At 44.6% G+C, this 18,828-nt stretch overlaps 2 protein-coding genes across 6 annotated transcripts in view; both read left to right on the top strand.

Moving 5' to 3' along the window:
* caprin1b (cell cycle associated protein 1b) overlaps positions 1-16,064 on the top strand; it is a 43,919-nt gene extending 27,855 nt beyond the window's left edge. For all 5 annotated transcript variants that reach the window (XM_029635022.2, XM_029635024.2, XM_029635025.2 and 2 more), the window contains 11 exons: positions 1,711-1,860; positions 2,164-2,216; positions 2,445-2,528; positions 9,552-9,713; positions 10,100-10,273; positions 11,885-11,995; positions 12,247-12,363; positions 13,775-13,934; positions 14,164-14,466; positions 14,783-14,895; positions 15,317-16,064. In XM_029635022.2, coding sequence (XP_029490882.2) covers positions 1,711-1,860; positions 2,164-2,216; positions 2,445-2,528; positions 9,552-9,713; positions 10,100-10,273; positions 11,885-11,995; positions 12,247-12,363; positions 13,775-13,934; positions 14,164-14,466; positions 14,783-14,895; positions 15,317-15,406 — 1,517 coding nt within the window. In that variant the 3' untranslated portion in view covers positions 15,407-16,064. The remainder of the gene's footprint in view (positions 1-1,710; positions 1,861-2,163; positions 2,217-2,444; positions 2,529-9,551; positions 9,714-10,099; positions 10,274-11,884; positions 11,996-12,246; positions 12,364-13,774; positions 13,935-14,163; positions 14,467-14,782; positions 14,896-15,316) is intronic.
* Positions 16,065-17,891: 1,827 nt separating this feature from the next.
* The window catches only part of nat10 (N-acetyltransferase 10), a 38,961-nt gene continuing 38,024 nt past the window's right edge, over positions 17,892-18,828 (top strand). The window contains exons 1-3 of the mRNA XM_029635017.2: positions 17,892-18,044; positions 18,273-18,394; positions 18,493-18,584. Of these exons, the coding sequence (XP_029490877.1) occupies positions 18,281-18,394; positions 18,493-18,584 (206 nt within the window). The 5' untranslated portion in view covers positions 17,892-18,044; positions 18,273-18,280. The remainder of the gene's footprint in view (positions 18,045-18,272; positions 18,395-18,492; positions 18,585-18,828) is intronic.

The raw sequence follows: 18,828 nt of genomic DNA, 5'->3' as shown, positions 1-18,828 counted from the left end.
ATGGAATTGTGCATTCTGAATGCTGAAGTCTTGTAAATGTACAGTTCTGTAAAATGAATCATCTGGGCCTAGGGGTACAAGCTATAGGAGTGGTGCATTCTGATTGATGTGATCTTGAGACAGACACACACACACACAATGCAGTCTGCCAGGACAGAGGACTGAATGTTGAGGGCTTCTCCTGATTCAGCGTGGGGGGCAGGTTGCCATGGTCTGGGGCATGGTGCCAGTGGACCTATAGCCTGCCCTCTGCTCCCACTCACAGGACCCATTCTCACACACAGAGAGACAGAGAACTGGCTGTCTCAGCTAGAGGTCGACCGATTATGATTTTTCAACGCCGATCCCGATTATTGGAGGACCAAAAAAGCTGACGCAGATTTAAAAAAATATATATATATATAATAAAAATAATTTAAAAATAATGACAATTACAACAATACTGAATGAACACTTAACTTAATATAATACATCAATAAAATCTATTTAGCCTCAAGTAAATAATGAAACATGTTCAATTTGGTTTAAATAATGCAGAACGTAAATGAAGAACGTAAAAGTGCAATATGTGCTATGTAAGAAAGCTGACATTTCATTTCCTTGCTCAGAACATGAGAACATATGAAAGCTGGTGGTTCCTTTTAACATGAGTCTTCAATATTCCCAGGTAAGAAGTTTTAGGTTGTAGTTCTTATAGGAATTATAGGACTATTTCCCTCTATACCATTTGTATTTCATTAACCTTTGACTATTGGATGTTCTTATAGGCACTTTAGTATTGCCAGTGTAACAGTATAGCTTCCGTCCCTCTAGTTAGCGCGCGCTAACTAGCTAGCCATTTCACTTCGGTTACACCAGCCTCATCTCGGGAGTTGATAGGCTTGAAGTCATAAACAGCGCAATGCTTGACGCACCACAAAGAGCTGCTGGCAAAACGCACGAAAGTGCTGTTTGAATGAATGTTTACGTGCCTGCTTCTGCCTACCACTGCTCAGTCAGATACTTGTATGCTCAGTCAGATTATATGCAACGCAGGACACGCTAGATAATATCTAGTAATATCATCAACCATGTGTAGTTAACTAGTGATTATGATTGATTGTTTTTTATAAGATACGTTTAATGCTAGCTAGCAACTTACCTTGGCTTACTGCATTCGCGTAACAGGCAGTCTCCTTGTGGAGTGCAACGAGAGAGAGGCAGGTCGTTATTGCATTGGACTAGTTAACTGTAAGGTTGCAAGATTGGATCCCCCGAGCTGACAAGGTGAAAATCTGTCGTTCTGCCCCTGAACAAGGCAGTTAACCCACCGTTCCTAGGCCGTCATTGAAAGTAAGAATGTGTTCTTAACTGACTTGCCTAGTTAAATAAAGGTATAAAAAAAATCGGCGCCCAAAAATACCGATTGTTAATTAATCGGCCATTCCGATTAATCGGTCGACCTCTAGTCTCAGCATTATGGGTCTAGACAAGCCAGTCGCCTCTCTCCAGTCACCAGCACCACCACCTCTTGGAGAACTGGGTCATGTTCAATAGAGCACTTCAATGGGGGGGGGGTTCAGTGCTCAGACCGCAAGACTGGAGAATGCGATGAGACATACTTTGGCCAGATGTGTCCACCATATTTTATTGTAGATTGATGCATCATAATACCGTGGTGTTTTTTGTGATATGGTGATGCTGATGGTTCTCTACCCTTCCCCTCCCCAGACAAAGCTCTGAAGGACAGCCTGGACCGGGTGCTGCTAAGCGGGTACTTTGACAAAGCCCAGTCCCACCAGAATGGAGTGTGTGAGGAGGATGAGGAGCAGCAGTTGGAAGCAGTAGTGGAGTTGGCAGAGGAGCAGACCGTCGACCAAGGTCAACATTTTTGACATTGATGTTAATTTGCACTTTTGAGTTATAAATGGACAAAGTTATACATATTTTGATAGCTCAACTGGTCACGTTCCTTTTGAAAATGGCGAACCAATGTAGTTGTTAGCAAAAGTACACGTAAGTTTGGGAATTTGTAAGCAAGTTGTAGGCAATATTAAATGTTAACTGTTCGCTCCTTAAGTTACGTTTCTTGCTGTATTGTTTAGTTTTCCAATTATGACAATAAAGATGTTGTTTAATTAAACATCTTTCGTCCTGCATTCTGAAAATTATTTTTCTCTTCAGAGGGTGAAATAGTTGAAGAGTACATAGAGCCCATTAAGGTGGAGGCTACAGAGGTGAGAGGACTTACTATCCTGGGTCGTGTTCATTAAGGCATTGTTTTATTACATTTCGCAATGGAAATGAAAACAAGTGCTTCCAATTGGACAAATTCAGATAATGTATACATACCTGTTTTGGGCAGTTTTCTTTGATTTCCTACCGACTGAACACTACCCTGTTCATTCAGTTATTATCATGTCTCGGCTGCTTTGTGACGGTGGCCGTCTTGTTTATGTTTTCAGTTCGTAAACAGACAGTTCATTCCAGACACCATGTACAGCAGCAGTGACAAGGAGCAAGGAGACAAGTGGACGACAGAAACAGAGGTATGATGCTCAGTGTTTTACACATTCCACAAATCATGGTAGGGCTGTGCCAGACAAAAAACAATATTGGTCTACAGAGTCATCTCTGTCATTCAACCAGTCAAAATGTTTAAATGTTTATTTTTTCATAGACACATCCTATGTGTTTTAATCAAATCAAGTATTTGCACTAGGCTTATCTGATGCTTTAAGTGTAATGTTAGATATAATTAAGACATGCAAATGACTAGAGTCGAAACGCAGTTGATTTAATTGGGCCGGGCTCAGACTTGCTGCGCGGTGTGTAAATATAAAAATTATAGCGAGTGACTGTGGGACGAGCACCTGTTGTCTCTCTCTCCTCTCTGCTGCAGTGACCACCACAGAACAGTGTTTATCGTGCTGTCTGTGTTGCTGCAGCGTAATTAGCCATTTCTGACTGAAAAGTTACCGAAATCCCTCATTTGTTTAGGAAAAACATTCCCTATTCCCTCGGCCCTTGCTCTCTTTACGTGACATGCATGCGTCACATGCATGTGACCAATATGGCCTGACCTATAGCCTATCATACTCGCATCAATAAATTGGTTATAACAAACTCTGAACACCGTAACACACAGCAAAATAGATGCAGAGGACGTGACAAATCAACTGGAAACGGGCTAATGTTTACTGGTTGCTCAGGAGGTGAAGGGGAAGTCAGATGTGTGGAATAAATGTGACTAGTCATGGAAAAAACTGCCGATCAAGAAAAAGAAGGTAAGGAGCAAGCGCTGCATGCATATTATGTGTGCCCAACAGGTGCTGTTAAATTATATTGTTCCAAACGGTCAGAAAGATTACAATGTTAACACCGGAGAGTGTTTTGTGGTAATCAGCTATCCTTTAGCTCGAAAATCTATCGGCAGTTTTGTACAACGCGACTCAGACCAGAACATACCGGACCTATTTTTCTCTCCATATCCCCGGATTTCAATCGCAAGCTCTGGACATTTACACCAGGATCTCACAGCTAGCTAGCTGCTATCCGTGTGACTTGGCTTACGTCGATTCTGGAGCAAACATCAATTATTCCTGCAGCTAGCCAGCTTAAGAGTTCCATCAGCCACTCCTGGGCTACAATCCCCTATCCGGACCCGTTTTACTGCCGATGCGGAGCCCCTCCGGGCCTTCACGACTGGACTACCAACGTTATCTGCCCGAGGGAGTTATCCAGCTGGCCCCTCCGTAGTGATGTTACCTGAACGCCCATCTGCGGCCCGCTAATCGTTAGCTGTCTTATGGGCTGCTATCTGAATAGGTATATCGGACAATTTTTCTTGGGTCACTATAACTTTAGCTATTTTGCCAATTGGATTGATCCTCGCTACCACACGGAACCCCACTAATCTACAGACGGAAACACGCGAGGTGGCTAAACAGACCTCATCCTATGCTAGATTGATACCCATGGCCTGGCTAGCTGTCTGAATCGCCGTGACCCCAACCAACCTCACTACTCACTGGACCCTTATGATCACTCGACTAAGCATGCCTCTCCTTAATGTCAATATGCCTTGTCCATTGCTGTTCTGGTTAGTGTTTATTGGCTTATTTCACTGTAGAGCCTCTAGTCCTGCTCACTATACCTTATCCAACCTTTCAGTTCCACCACCCACACGTGAAGACATCACCTGGTTTCAATGATGTTTCTAGAGACGATATCTCTCTCTCATCATCACTCAATACCTAGGTTTACCTCCACTGTATTCACATCCTACCATAACTTTGTACATTATACCTTGAAGCTATTTTATCGCCCCCAGAAACCTCCTTTTACTCTCTGTTCCAGACGTTCTAGACGACCAATTCTCATAGCTTTTAGCCGTACCCTTATCCTACTCCTCCTCTGGTGATGTAGAGGTGAATCCAGGCCCTGCATTGCCTAGCTCCACTCCTATTCCCCAGGCGCTCTCCTTTGATGACTTCTGTAACCGTAACAGCAGCATATCACCCTGCATTCCACTGCTGGCTTGTTTCTGAAGCTAAGCAGGGTTGGTCCTGGTCAGTTCCTGGATGGGAGACCAGATGCTGCTAAAAGTGGTGTTGGAGGGCCAGTAGGAGGCACTCTTTCCTCTGGTCTAAAAAATATCCCAATGCCCCAGGGCAGGGATTGGGGACACTGCCCTGTGTAGGGTGCCGTCTTTCGGATGGGACGTTAAACGGGTGTCATGACTCTCTGGTCATTTAAGATCCCATGGCACTTATCGTAAGAGTAGGGGTGTTAATCCCGGTGTCCTGGCTAAATTCCCAATCTGGCCCTCAAACCATCACGGTCACCTAATGATCCCCAGTTTACAATTGGCTCATTAATCCCCCTCCTCTCCCCTGTAACTATTCCCCAGGTCGTTGCTGCAAGTGAGAATGTGTTCTCAGTCAACTTACCTGGTAAAATAACAGATAAATAAAATTGCCTTGGTTTCATGCATGTTAACATTAGAAGCCTCCTCCCTAAATTTCACTCTGCCAACCCGGATGTTCTAGCCTTGTCTGAATCCTGGCTTAGGAAGACCACCAAAAATTCTGAAATCTTCATCCCTAACTACAACATTTTCAGACAAGATAGAATGGCCAAAGGGGGCGGTGTTGCAATCTACTGCAAAGATAGCCTGCAGAGTTCTGTCCTATACAATCCAGGTCTGTACCCAAACAATTTGAACTTCTACTTTAAAAAATCCACCTCTCTAAAAACAAGTCTCTCACCGTTGCCGCCTGCTATAGACGACCCTCTGCCCCCAGCTGTGCTCTGGACACCATATGTAAACTGATTGCCCCCCCATCTCTCTTCAGAGCTTGTGCTGCTAGGCGACCTAAACTGGAACATGCTTAACACCCCAGCCATCCTACAATCTAAGCTTGATGCCCTCAATCTCACACAAATTATCAATGAACCTACCAGGTACCACCCCAAAGCCTTGAACACGGGCACCCTAACCAACTTGCCCTCTAAATACACCTCTGCTGTTTTCAACCAAGATCTCAGCAATCACTGCCTCATTGCCTGCATCCGAAATGGGTCAGCGGTCAAACGACCTCCACTCATCACTGTCACTCAATACCTAGGTTTACCTCCACTGTATTCACATCCTACCATAACTTTGTCTGTACATTATAACTTGAAGCTATTTTATCGCCCCAGAGCCTACATTCACTGTAGGCTCTACAGTGAAACACTTCAGCGAGCAGGCCTTTCTAATCGACCTGGCCGAGGTATCCTGGAAGGATATTGATCTCATTCCGTCAGTATAGGATGCCTGATATTTATTTTTAATGCCTTCCTCACAACCTTAAATAAGCATGCCCCATTCAATAAATGTAGAACCAGGAACAGATATAGCCATTGGTTCTCTCCAGACCTGACTGCCCTTAACTTAAATAAGCATGCCCCATTCAATAAATGTAGAACCAGGAACAGATATAGCCATTGGTTCTCTCCAGACCTGACTGCCCTTAACTTAAATAAGCATGCCCCATTCAATAAATGTAGAACCAGGAACAGATATAGCCATTGGTTCTCTCCAGACCTGACTGCCCTTAACCAACACAAAAACATCCTATGGCGTTCTGCATTAGCATCGAACAGCCCCCCCGTGGTATGCAACTTTTCAGGGAAGCTAGAAACCAATATACTCAAGGCAGTTAGAAAAGCCACGGCTAGCTTTTTCAAGCAGATATTTACTTCCTGCAACACAAACTCAAAAAAGTTCTGGGACACTGTAAAGTCCATGGAGAATAAGATCACCTCCTCCCAGCTGCCCATTGCACTGAATATAGGAAACACTGTCACCACCGATAAATCCACTATAATTGAGAATTTTAATAAGCATTTTTCTACGGCTGGCCATGCTTTCCACCTGGCTACCCCTACCCCGGTCAACAGCACTGCACCCCCCACAGCAACTCGCCCAAGCCTTCCCCATTTCTTCTTCTTCCAAATCCAGTCAGCTGATGTTCTGAAAGAGCTGCGAAATCTGGAACCCTACAAATCAGCCGGGCTAGACAATCTGGACCCTTTCTTTCTAAAATTATCTGCCAAAATTGTTGCCACCCCTATTACTAGCCTGTTCAACCTCATTTGTGTCGTCTAAGATTCCCAAAGATTGGAAAGCAGCTGTGGTCATCCCCCTCTTCAAAGGGGGGACACTCTTGACCCAAACTGCTACAGACCTATATCTATCCTACCTTTCTAAAGTCTTCGAAAGCCAAGTCAACAAACAGATTACCGACCATTTCGAATCCCACCGTACCTTCTCCGCTATGCAATCTGGTTTCAGAGCTGGTCATGGGTGCACCTCAGCCACGCTCAAGGTCCTAAACGTTATTTTAAACGCCATCGATAAGAAACAATACTGTGCAGCTGTATTCATTGACCTGTCCAAGGCTTTCGAGACTGTCAATCACCACATCCTCATCGGCAGACTCGACAGCCTTGGTTTCTAAAATAATTGCCTCGCCTGGTTCACCAACTACTTCTCTGATAGAGTTCAGTGTGTCAAATCGGAGGGTCTGTTGTCCGGGCCTCTGGCAGTCTCTATGGGGGTGCCGCAGGGTTCAATTCTTGAACCGACTCTCTTCTCTGTATACATCAATGATGTCGCACTTGCTGCTGGTGAGTCTGATCCACCTCTATGCAGACGACACCATTCTGTACACTGTAAACTCTCCTTCCAGACTCACATCAAACATCTCCAATCCAAAGTTAAATCTAGAATTGGCTTCCTATTTCGCAACGCAGCCTCCTTCACTCATGCTGCCAAACATACCCTTGTAAAACTGACCATCCTACCAATCCTCGACTTCGGCAATGTCATTTACAAAATAGCCTCCAATACCCTACTCAATAAATTGGATGCAGTCTATCACAGTGCCATCCATTTTGTCACCAAAGCCCCATATACCACTCACCACTGCGACCTGTATGCTCTCGTTGGCTGGCCCCCCGCTTCATACTCGTCGCCAAACCTACTGGCTCCATGTCATCTACAAGACCGTGCTAGGTAAAGTCCCCCCTTATCTCAGCTCGCTGGTCACTATAGCAGCACCCACCTGTAGCACACGCTCCAGCAGGTATATCTCTCTGGTCACCCCCAAAACCAATTATTCCTTTGGCCGCCTCTCCTTCCAGTTCTCTGCTGCCAATGACTGGAACGAACTACAAAAATCTCTGAAACTGGAAACACTTATCTCCCTCACTAGCTTTAAGCTCACAGATTACTGCACCTGTACATAGCCCATCTATAATTTAGCCCCAACTACTACCTCTTTCCCTACTGTATTTATTTATTTATTTATATTGCTCCTTTGCACCCCATTATTTCTATCTCTACTTTGCACATTCTTCCACTGCAAATCTACCATTCCAGTGTTTTACTTGCTATATTGTATTTACTTCACCACTGTGGCCTTTTTTGCCTTTACCTCCCTTATCTCACCTCATTTGCTCACATTGTTTAGACTTATTTTTCTACTATATTATTGATTGTTTGTTTTACTCCATGTCTAACTCTGTGTTGTTGTACGTGTCAAACTGCTTTGCTTTATCTTGGCCAGGTCGCAATTGTAAATGAGAACTTGTTCTCAACTTGCCTACCTGGTTAAATAAAGGTGAAATAAAAAAATAATGCCATTACTTATTATTATAATGACCATCATAATAACAATTAGGAGATCAAGAAAAATAAGGGTTATTATTATGAATATTATTTTTCTGACAATTTGTAACATTGTAAACAACACCATATAAATTATCAATAATACCAGAGGCTGTTAAAACAAAAAAAAGTGTTAAGCCTTTTTTACAGATTAACAAAGATTAAAAACAGACAAAATGGTGAATTTGTTTATCCGACATGCGTGATGTTTGGTGCTCATAGAGGCAGTAGACTATTAAACAATACGCTCACATGCAACAGAAGCAGGATCTATTTTAATTCTGTAGTTATACAGTACCAGTCAAAAGTTTTGACACACCTACTCACTTAAGGATTTGTCTTCATTTTTCTACATTGTGGAATAATAGTGAAGATATCTAAACTATGAAAGAACACATGGAAACATATTGTAAACAAATCAAAATATATTTTATATTGGAGATTCTTCAAAGTAGCCACCCTTTGCCTTGACAGCTTTGCACACTCTTGGCATTCTCTCAACCAGCTTCATGAGGTAGTCACCTGGAATGCATTTCAATAAACAGATGTGCCTTGTTAAGTTCATTTGTGGAATTTCTTTCCTTAATGCATTTGAGCCAATCAGTTGTGTTGTGACATGGTAGGGGTGGTATACAGAAGATAGCCCTATTTGGAAAAAGACCAAGTCCATATTATGGCAAGAACAGCTCAAATAAGCAAAGAGAAACGACAGTCCGTTACTTTGACTTACCTTCATGTCTGAATCTGGAAAATGTCAAGAACTTTGAACGTTTCTTCAAGTGCAGTTGCAAAAATTATCAAGTGCAATGATAAAACTGGCTCTCATGAGGACCGCCACAGGAAAGGAAGACCCAGAGTTGCCTCTGCTGCAGAGGATAAGTTCATTAGTTAACTGCACCTCAGATTGCAGCTCAAATAAATGCTTCACAGAGTTCAAGTAACAGATACATCTCAACATCAACTGTTCAGAGACAAACATTTTTTTTTGCATTAGCTGTCAACATTCAGTAAAAAATAAAAAGGTGTCATCTAATTTAAATCTTGTGAAACGGCCTGTAACTAACGGGTTTTTACCGTCCTGTAAGTCCTCCGGCATGTGATCAAAGCAGCAGGAGATGTATATAAAATTACATTTTGTATTCATGTATTGATTTAGTCATACCCAATGCCTTTTATCAAGATATGTTACGTTTAATTATTAAGACGTCACCTACATTTTAAAAAGTCTCATTTGGACTATATCTTAAATGACCATTTTATGTCATCGTCTAGTCGAGATTATGGGACTGGATACGGAAGGGTACTTTCATAGGGTATACAGCCTCTGGCCTTGCCTCTTGTTCTTCCCCCTCAGGTGGAGAGTGTCATCCAGCAACCGCCTGTACAGTCAGCCCTTCCCCCAAATGACTTGGAGACCCACTCCCTGAACGTGGCCACAGTCACACCCCCGGTGGTCAGGAAGCAGGCAGTCCAGGACCTCTTGTCACAGATGCAGGGGCCTTACAACTTCATGCAGGTGGGGATTCGAACCACCACCCTCTTCAAGACTCTTAGCCCACTGAGCTAAAGTCTAGCAATTAGCTGTGGTTGCTGTGACTGTGGTTGAGGCTTGTACAATGAGGCGGTTTGGACCTGAATATTAGGCATTTGGTCCAAGCTAATGCCTGGGCTTTAGCTCAGCAGGTGAACACGATCTAGTGGCTTATAGGCAACCATAGCTTTGAACCTCAGTCAGTCATATATTCAGCATAGTGCCATAATTACATTGTTTGCTTCCCTCAGGACCAATGCATTTTGTGTAGTTGTGGAGTTTTGTGGAGTCAGAAGATCAAGGAATCAAAGATGTGAGGAATAAAGGAAAGAGTTTTGTTATTCAGCCATATTTTCTGCTTCCTCCCTCAGGACTCTATGCTGGAGTTTGATGGTCAGCTCATTGACCCAGCCATTGTGTCAGCCCAGCCCATGAAGCCTGCAGCTCAGAACATAGACCTTCCTCAGTTGGGCTGTCCCCCAGTCCATCTAAAATCACGCCTCTCACCACACAACACTGTCCCGGTACAGCCTGAGCCCATGCAGGTGAGTATGGGTGTTGATGATGGCAGGGGCTTCTTTTAATAACATGTTCAAATACTTTGAAAATGCAATTTTAAAAAATTAAAAAATATTTTACCCCATTTTTTTCCTCCCCAATTTTGTGGTATCCAATTTGTAGTAGTTACAGTCTTATCTCATTGCTGCAACTCCTGTATGGACTCGGGAGAGGCGAAGGTCGATTGCCATGCGTCCTCCGAAACACAACCCAACCTAGCCGCACTGCTTCTTGACACAATGCACATCCAACCCGGGAGCCAGCCGCACCAATGTGTCGGAGGAAACACCATACACCTAGCGACCTGGTCTGCGTGCACTGCGCCCGGCCCGACACAACACAGGAGTCGCTAGTGCACGATGAGACAAGGATATCCCTGCCGGCCAAACCCTCCCCAACCCGAACCCAGAATCTAAGGTGGCACAGCCAGCACTGCGATGCAGTGCCTTAGACCACTGCGCCACCCGGGTGGCCCTAAAATGCACCCTTAACCTCTCTGGGATATGTGGGACGGTAGCATCCAATGATAATGCAGAGCGCCAAATTCAAATGAATACTATAAAAAATTTAACTTTGATGAAATCACCCATTCAATATACCAAATTAAAGCTACACTTGTTGTGAATCCAGCCAATGTGTCAGATTTCAAAAATGCTTTACGGTGAAAGCAAACGATGCTATTATCTGAGGATAGCACCCCAGTAAACAAAGAGAAAAGCATATTTCAACCCTGCAGGCGCGACAAAAAACGCAGAAATAAAAATATAATTCATGCCTTACCTTTGACGAGCTTATTCTGTTGGCACTCCAATATGTCCCATAAACATCACAAATGGTCCTTTTGTTCGATTTATTCCGTCGATATATATCCATTTATTGTCCATTTATTTGGCGCGTTTGATCCAGAAAAACACCGGTTCTAACTTGCGCAACGTGACTACAAAATATCTCTAAAGTTATCTGTAAACATTGTCCAAACATTTCAAACTACTTTTGTAATACAACTTTAGGTATTTTTTAACGTAAATAATCAATCAAATTGAAGACTGGATATACTGTGTTCAATGCCGGAGGAAAACAAAGTGGAGTGTGCTTTCAGGTCACGCGCCTCTAACAAAGAGTACACTTCCCTCGAGCCTCATTCTGAACAATGTTCTTCATTTCTCAAAGGAAAAACCTCAACCAATTTCTAAAGACCGTTGACATCCAGTGGAAGCGATAGGAACTGCAGGAAAGTCTATTAGAATTCTGGATTCCAAATGAAAACCCATTAAAAAGTGAGTGACCTCAAAAATAAAAAAATCTGAACGGTTTGTCCTCGGGTTTTGCCTGCCAAATAAGTTCTGTTATACTCACAGACATGATTCAAACAGTTTTATTAATTTCTACTAATAATGTGCATATCTTAGCTTCTGGGTCTGAGAAGCAGGCCATTTACTTTGGACACGCTTTTCATCCAGATGTGAAAATACTGTTTCTGTCCCAAAGAAGTTAAGTAATCACTGATATGACTTGTCTGGAATGGTCAAAGGTATTTTAGATGAGTGATAATTCCAGTGAGGCTGGAAGATGCATTTGATCTGCTCCTTCATCCCCAGGTTCCCTTGGTGTCCCCCACGCCTGAGTCGTACACCACCCCGTGCCCCACGTACCAGTCATCACACACGCCAGAAACACGCCCACATGCGGACTCCATCGACACCATCCAGGTAAAAAAAATATTAAAGGATAATGCATGTCACTTAGCAAACACTTTTATCCATTATCTAGCAACTTGCAGTTGACTTGTGAGCAACTTTTAAGTTGCGGGTTACATTTCCACAGTGATCATGTACACATACAAAAAATAAATGATGGACTCGCTGTGGAAATTGAACCCAACAAATGTTGCGTTACTAGCGCCACACTCTTACCAACCTGAGTACAGGATCACTGTATCTGATGGTACTGTTCTTCCCAGGAGTCCATGTCCCTGTCATCAGAGCAGCAGCAGGTCTTCCAGTCTGTCAACGTCTCCAAACCCCCACACATCTCCGGCATCAATGTCAATGCAGCACCATTCCAGTCCATGCAGACAGTAAGGCCTTAGTCAAAACGCAAACAGTCTCTCTTTGGTTGGCAGGCAGCCACGGTCACGCACGGCAGGCAGGCACGGTCACGCACGCAGGCAGGCACGGTCACGCACGCAGGCAGGCACGGTCACGCACGCAGGCAGGCACGGTCACGCACGCAGGCAGGCACAGGCAGGCAGGCACGGTCACGCACGCACGCAGGCAGGCACGGTCACGCAGGGCAGGCACGGTCACGCAGGCAGGCAGGCACGGTCACGCACGCCGGCACGGTCACGCACGCCGGCAGGCAGGCACGGTCAATCACGCACGCAGGCACGGTCACGCACGCCGGCAGGCAGGCACCGTCGCAGACAGAGACAGTCGCAGACAGAGACAGTCGCGCGCAGACAGAGACAGAGACAGTCGCGCGCGCAGACAGAGACAGTCGCGCGCGCAGACAGAGACAGGCGCGCGCGCAGACAGAGACAGGCGCGCGCGCAGACAGAGACAGGCGCGCGCGCAGACAGAGACAGGCGCGCGCGCAGACAGAGACAGGCGCGCGCAGACAGAGACAGTCGCGCGCGCAGACAGGCGCGCGCGCGCGCGCGCGCAGACAGAGACAGGCGCGCGCGCAGACAGAGACAGGCGCGCGCGCAGACAGAGACAGGCGCGCGCAGCAGCAGCGCCGCGCGCCTGTCTGCCTGTCTCTGTCTGCGCGCGCGCGCCTGTCTCTGTCTGCGCGCGCGCCTGTCTGCCTGTCTCTGTCTGCGCGCGCGCGCCTGTCTCTGTCTGAGACAGGCGCGCGCAGACAGAGACAGGCAGACAGGCGCGCGCGCAGACAGAGACAGGCAGACAGGCGCGCGCGCAGACAGAGACAGGCAGACAGGCGCGCGCGCAGACAGAGACAGGCAGACAGGCGCGCGCGCGCGACAGAGACAGGCAGACAGGCGCGCGTGCAGACAGAGACAGGCAGACAGGCGCGCCCGTGCAGACAGAGACAGGCAGACAGAGGCGCGCGCGCAGACAGGTGTGCGTGCAGACGGAAAGACGCGTGCGCGCAGAGTCAGTGGTACAGAGTCAGTGTGCGGGGGTACAGGTTCGTTGAGGTAATTCTTACCAAAATTCTTACCATTATTTCAACTGCGGATTGGCCCTTTCATGACAATGCTTATAGTGCAGAATCTCTGTTTACTACTACTGCCGGCGCTCACATGGAACCTACTCTCAGAACTGGAAGCATTTAACTGGGATTCTTACAGCACTCCAAACCATTCTGTGATGGTGGCAGGGATAGTTTTGGGCTGAAACACAAATCTCAGATTGTAGCTTTAACTCTTGATAAGCCTGTGAGTGACAATTGTTCCTAGCGTTGTTAAACTAGGCTGAACACTCGGCACACCATTGTTTTAACCAGGCTACCTTGCTCCCCCCCCTCAGGTGTTCAACCTCAATGCCCCTGTCCCGCCAGCCAATGAGGCGGAATCCTTGACCCAGGCCAGCAAATACCAGAACAGCTACAGCCAGCAGGGGTTCAGCAGCCAATCACAGCAGCTCCCTGTGGAGCAGACAGAGATGCAGACTGACCAGCTGCAGTCTGGTGAGCTAGCAGGGCTGGAGCAGGTTTTTTTCCCTTGTCATACTACAGAGCAAAACCAAGTCGAGCCGTATCACACTGGCCTGGTTATGCGTTTACCATCGTGCTACTGGAGCTGTCCTGAAAAAGGCAATGGTTGAACAGCGCTAGATGGTGTGGAAAGGATACTTCACTAACTTTATTATGACTGTCTCAAGGCCATTTTACTCAATCTATGTTTCCCTGTCTGTAGTGGTTGGTGCCTTCCACTCCCAGGACCCATCCCTGCCCAGCCAGGCCCTGCCCAGCCAGGCCCTGCCCAGCCAGGCCCTGCCCAGCCAGGCCCTGCCCAGCCAGGCCCTGCCCAGCCAGGCCCTGCCCAGCCAGGCTCTGCCCAGCCAGGCTCTGCCCCAGGGTCAGCAGGGTCCAGGGTTCATCCCCGCGGCTGGTCGCCAGGCCCAGTCCTTCTACAACAGCAGAGGCATGACCCGCGGAGGCCCCCGTAACACCCGCGGCATGGTCAACGGATACAGAGGGGCCTCCAACGGATTCAGAGGTACGGTAGCCTGACCTGTCCTTTACTGTCACAAACTAAATTGTGCAGGGCCACACATCAGCCTCAAGATACACTAGAGCTTTCTCTTGTCTGTAGAGTAGTTACTTAAATAGACGGATTGAGCTGAGTGTTGTGTATGGGAGAAAAAAACCTACATCTGTTGGATTTGTTCTCAACTTGTTTGACATTTGATATCACATGCTTGTTGCACATGTTGGTGTCATCATGGTCTTGATGCTGTTTAATAAGCGAAAGCAACAATCTATGCTTTTTACTGAATGACTGCGTCTAACTGGAGTGTTATAATCCATTCCAGGTGGATATGACGGTTACCGACCTCCCTTCGCCAACACTCCAAACTCTGGATATCAACAGGCTCAGTTCAACACCCCTCGGGATTACTCCAATGGTGGCAACTACCAGCGGGGGGTAAATAACCTTTGACCTTATCACTCACACAGGGTTGGAGGAGGGCTTGGGATGGATGTTGAGCTAACATGTTCAGGGCCGGTTTCCCGGACACAGATTTAAGCCGCGGAATTAAAAGTACTTTCAATTGGGGGAGTTTGTCCGTTGAGCATTTATTTTTCGAATTCAAGAGTAGGCTTAATTTAGGTCTGGGATGTTGACCCGCCCTTACTATAGGGGATCTTGGATTGTCTCATATCTGTTTGGCATCTATAGGAGTTGTTGTGTTACATGTTAGTAATATTATGTGGGCCTAAGTTTGCCCTCTCTTTGCCTTATAGGGGGCATCACTGGATCGACTCCTTTTATTTGTTAGAAATCTATGTAGGAGTATTCTATGAGAACAGTTAGTAGTAATGCTTTGTCTTTTTCCCTGCTTCAGGATGGTTATAATCAGAACTACAAGCGTGGAGCAGGCCAGGTATCCAGAGGGATGTCTCGAGGAGGCAATGCCCAGGCCATGAGGTCCTGATCGGGCCTGTGTTTGACTGTCCCAATTCACCCCTTCCCCTTGGCCCTAACATTTCAATGTTTGCAGAAACGTCTGGTACGTATAACGGTGTAGTGGTGGACTTATTTACTTGGTTATATTTTTCCTGGGTGGGGCACGTTGAAGGGTCAGGGCCAAGGTGGGGGTGGGGTAAGGAACGACTGGAACAGATTTTGACTGACAACTTTCCACACCACACTAAACATTTGAGATATCCAGAATGCATTTTGCCCCATCACTTTTATTTGTCCTTTTTGTTTCTCATCAGTGGTATTTTTCCTGGCTTTTGGATCAAAGTAATGCCTGCTTTGATATTGAAAAAATATTAATGTTTTAAAATGAGACTGAATACACAAGCCAATCTGTAAATCCTTAGTGTTATAATGGTTTTAAGCAAACTGTAAACTTGAAAGATTTCATAGATTTTTTTTTTAAAAATAAAATAAAACATGCCACTGCTGGTCCGAGCCCCCGGGAGTATTTCTTTCTCTTGCCCAGTCCCCCTTTTTTGTTTTGTTCACATATCATCTTTGTTCTAAAAAGCATTTTTGTTATGTTTTTAAAAGAAGCTCCCAATTCCTCAGTTTGTAAATTGATGTTGCTTCAAGAGTTTCAATAAAGATGTTGCATTTACCCATGATTTGTGGTGATTGTGTCCAGTGTCCTTTATTGTTGGGTGGTGAAAGTGTTGCCAGGGTGAGACAAGATGGTTTTGACTTATGATGGAAAGAGTTGTGTATTGCATTCTCTGTAGAAAACTACACAATCTGAGTGCTGGGTGGGGAACACGGATGAATCAAGACTACATTTCCTATCTACGCTTCTTATTAGCTCAGAGGCTAAATTAAACCGCTTTTACTATGGTGGGTTACTTGTTGAGGAAGACCTTGAAGTGGTGATTTTATTAAGTGTAGTCAAAGATTACTCAAAGAATGCTTTTACACCTGCATTGTTTGCTGTTTGGGGTTTTAGGCTGGGTTTCTGTACAGCACTTTGAGATATCAGCTGATGTACGAAGGGCTATATAAATAAATTTGATTTGATTTGATTATAGATATACTGACATTGTCAGGGCAGAAAGACATGTACCATGGGAGTCTTTGTACACAAAGCGGCGCTTCTGTCTAGCTCCCACCTATTCTTTCTTTGGATTGTTGAATACATCTCATTATTGCAATCCTCTTATGAATATTCAATGAGGGTTGTTGACATCAACCGCCTCTTCAAAGGAGACAGATGCTATGCTACTAGCCTCATGCCATGAAGATGCATAGACATTTTTTTCTCAAAGTTGCCGGGATGTCGCATAACAAATTTTATTTGATCAAATAAACATCACGTAGCAAATAAGCCATTAATTTGTTTGTGGACCAAATTCGATAAGGTCATTAACCTCCAACAGAAAACGAATTGCTTGGTGGGAGAAACAACAAAACGCCACCTGCTGGAGGGAGACAGATTTTCTGCCGAATTGAGCCTCTTTATTTTCCTCTCTGGTGTAGTGTAGAGATGAGGCAGTCTGGTTATAACCTATATTTTAAACTGGGTGGTTTGAGCCCCGAATGCTGATGGTATATGAGGTATGTCAGACCGTATGCCATGGGTACGACAAAACATTTATTTGCACTGCTCTAATTGCGTTGGCAACCAGTTTATAATAGCAGTAAGGCACCCTGGGGGTTTGTGATATATGGCCAATATATAACGGCTATCACGACTCAAACACGCTTTTTCAGTTCTGCCCACAAATTTTCTATAGGAATGAGGTCAGGCCTTTCTGATGGCCACTCCAATACCTCGAGATGCACTCGAGATGGCTGTGCATATTCATGTCATGAAGCTAGTAGCATAGCATCTCTCCATTGAAAACCGTTGGTTGACGTCAACAACCCTCATTGAAAATTCAAAGTAGATTGCAAAAATTTCCAGAATTCTATTCCCAAAATTAGACATCCATAGTGAATAACAAAAATAAAATCTTCCTGAATCATTAATGAGTGAATACGATTGCATTAGAATTGTAATTTTAAAAAAAAAAGTATATATATTTTTTGTATGTATTTTCTTTTTTTCTTGTTTATACTTTAAGCTTTATTTAACGAGGCAAGTCATTTAAGAACAAATTCTTATTTACAATGACGGCCTACTGTTAGATATGTTTGATGTAGGGATGTAAGTTGATAATTGTGTATAATTAAACAATTGATTGCAATAATGAAATGCATCCACCAAGTGGGAAAGGCAGTAGGTAGCCTTTGTACTATCATTAACATATTTTGAAATATCAGTCATATTTTTATATATTTCAAAATATGTTGAATATATATATATAATGTTCACGTGTTTCTTCACCTCATTGCTTGTGAGTATTTTTTGTTTATTTCAGGTTTGTTAACATTTGTTAACCTTCATGCATTTGGTTAGACAGCGCATGTACTTTTGTCGCATAGTTTTGACGTCATAGGAGGGTCCTTCAGAACTGCCGTATCCACGTGAGTTTATCGGCATGATTGCAGCATGTAAACTAAACTAACTGCTTCCAGAGTTTTTTGTCCTGTTTTCATCTACATTTATTAGTTTAATCCGGATTAAACACCAGTGAGTTTACTAACTACGTCAGGTAAGAAGGATATCTTAAACCAGAGAGTTGTATACCTGCTAGCTAGATAAATCATATCATAAATAATCTAGGATTTAAGGGATGTGATCAGCTAATTGATGAACTACTGTTGTGCCGCTGCCATGTTGTACCCATATGCCCATTGACAAAACTGTCTAGCTTTACATCAGAAATAACCCCCTTGCATAACACCCTTACTGGAGCAGCCTTACTCATTTTCGCCCTCAGGGACCACCATGGCAACATTTCGGAAAAAGATTGATAACAGGATCCGTGTCCAGATAGATAATGGCGTTTCCGAGCAACACCGCACCATGTTCGTGGTGGTCGGGGACCATGGCAGAGACCAGGTAAAAATGTCTACTTTAACATGTACATGGTTAAGACATTGATATCAGCCCAGAAGTGTTTGTCATCTGTAATCCATGTTCAATTTAACTTCATCCAGGTTGTCATCCTGCACCACATGCTGTCCAAAGCCGCAGTCAGAGCCAGACCATCTGTCCTCTGGTGCTATAAGAAAGAGCTGGGCTTCAGCAGGTAAATAATACCCTACACGATTCCTTCAGTTATGTTTACTTGTCTTTTTAAGGCTTATTAGCCCGGTCCCAGATCTGATCATGCTGTATTTAGGCTATAAGACACAAGGCAATGCTGTGTCATTAATTAGTGATGTTACTTTTGATACTCGAGCTTTGAGGCATGCAGCTAACTTCGAAGCAGTGTGCCGATGCCTGTATCACATTATCAGAAATACATCGATGCTTCTTAGTTTGATCACATA

This window comes from Oncorhynchus nerka, linkage group LG25 (genome assembly GCF_034236695.1).
Source record: "Oncorhynchus nerka isolate Pitt River linkage group LG25, Oner_Uvic_2.0, whole genome shotgun sequence".
Classification (NCBI taxonomy): Eukaryota; Metazoa; Chordata; class Actinopteri; order Salmoniformes; family Salmonidae; genus Oncorhynchus; species Oncorhynchus nerka.
The sequence above is the reverse complement of the archived record's forward strand: the minus strand, read 5'-3'. Positions and strand labels throughout refer to the sequence as shown.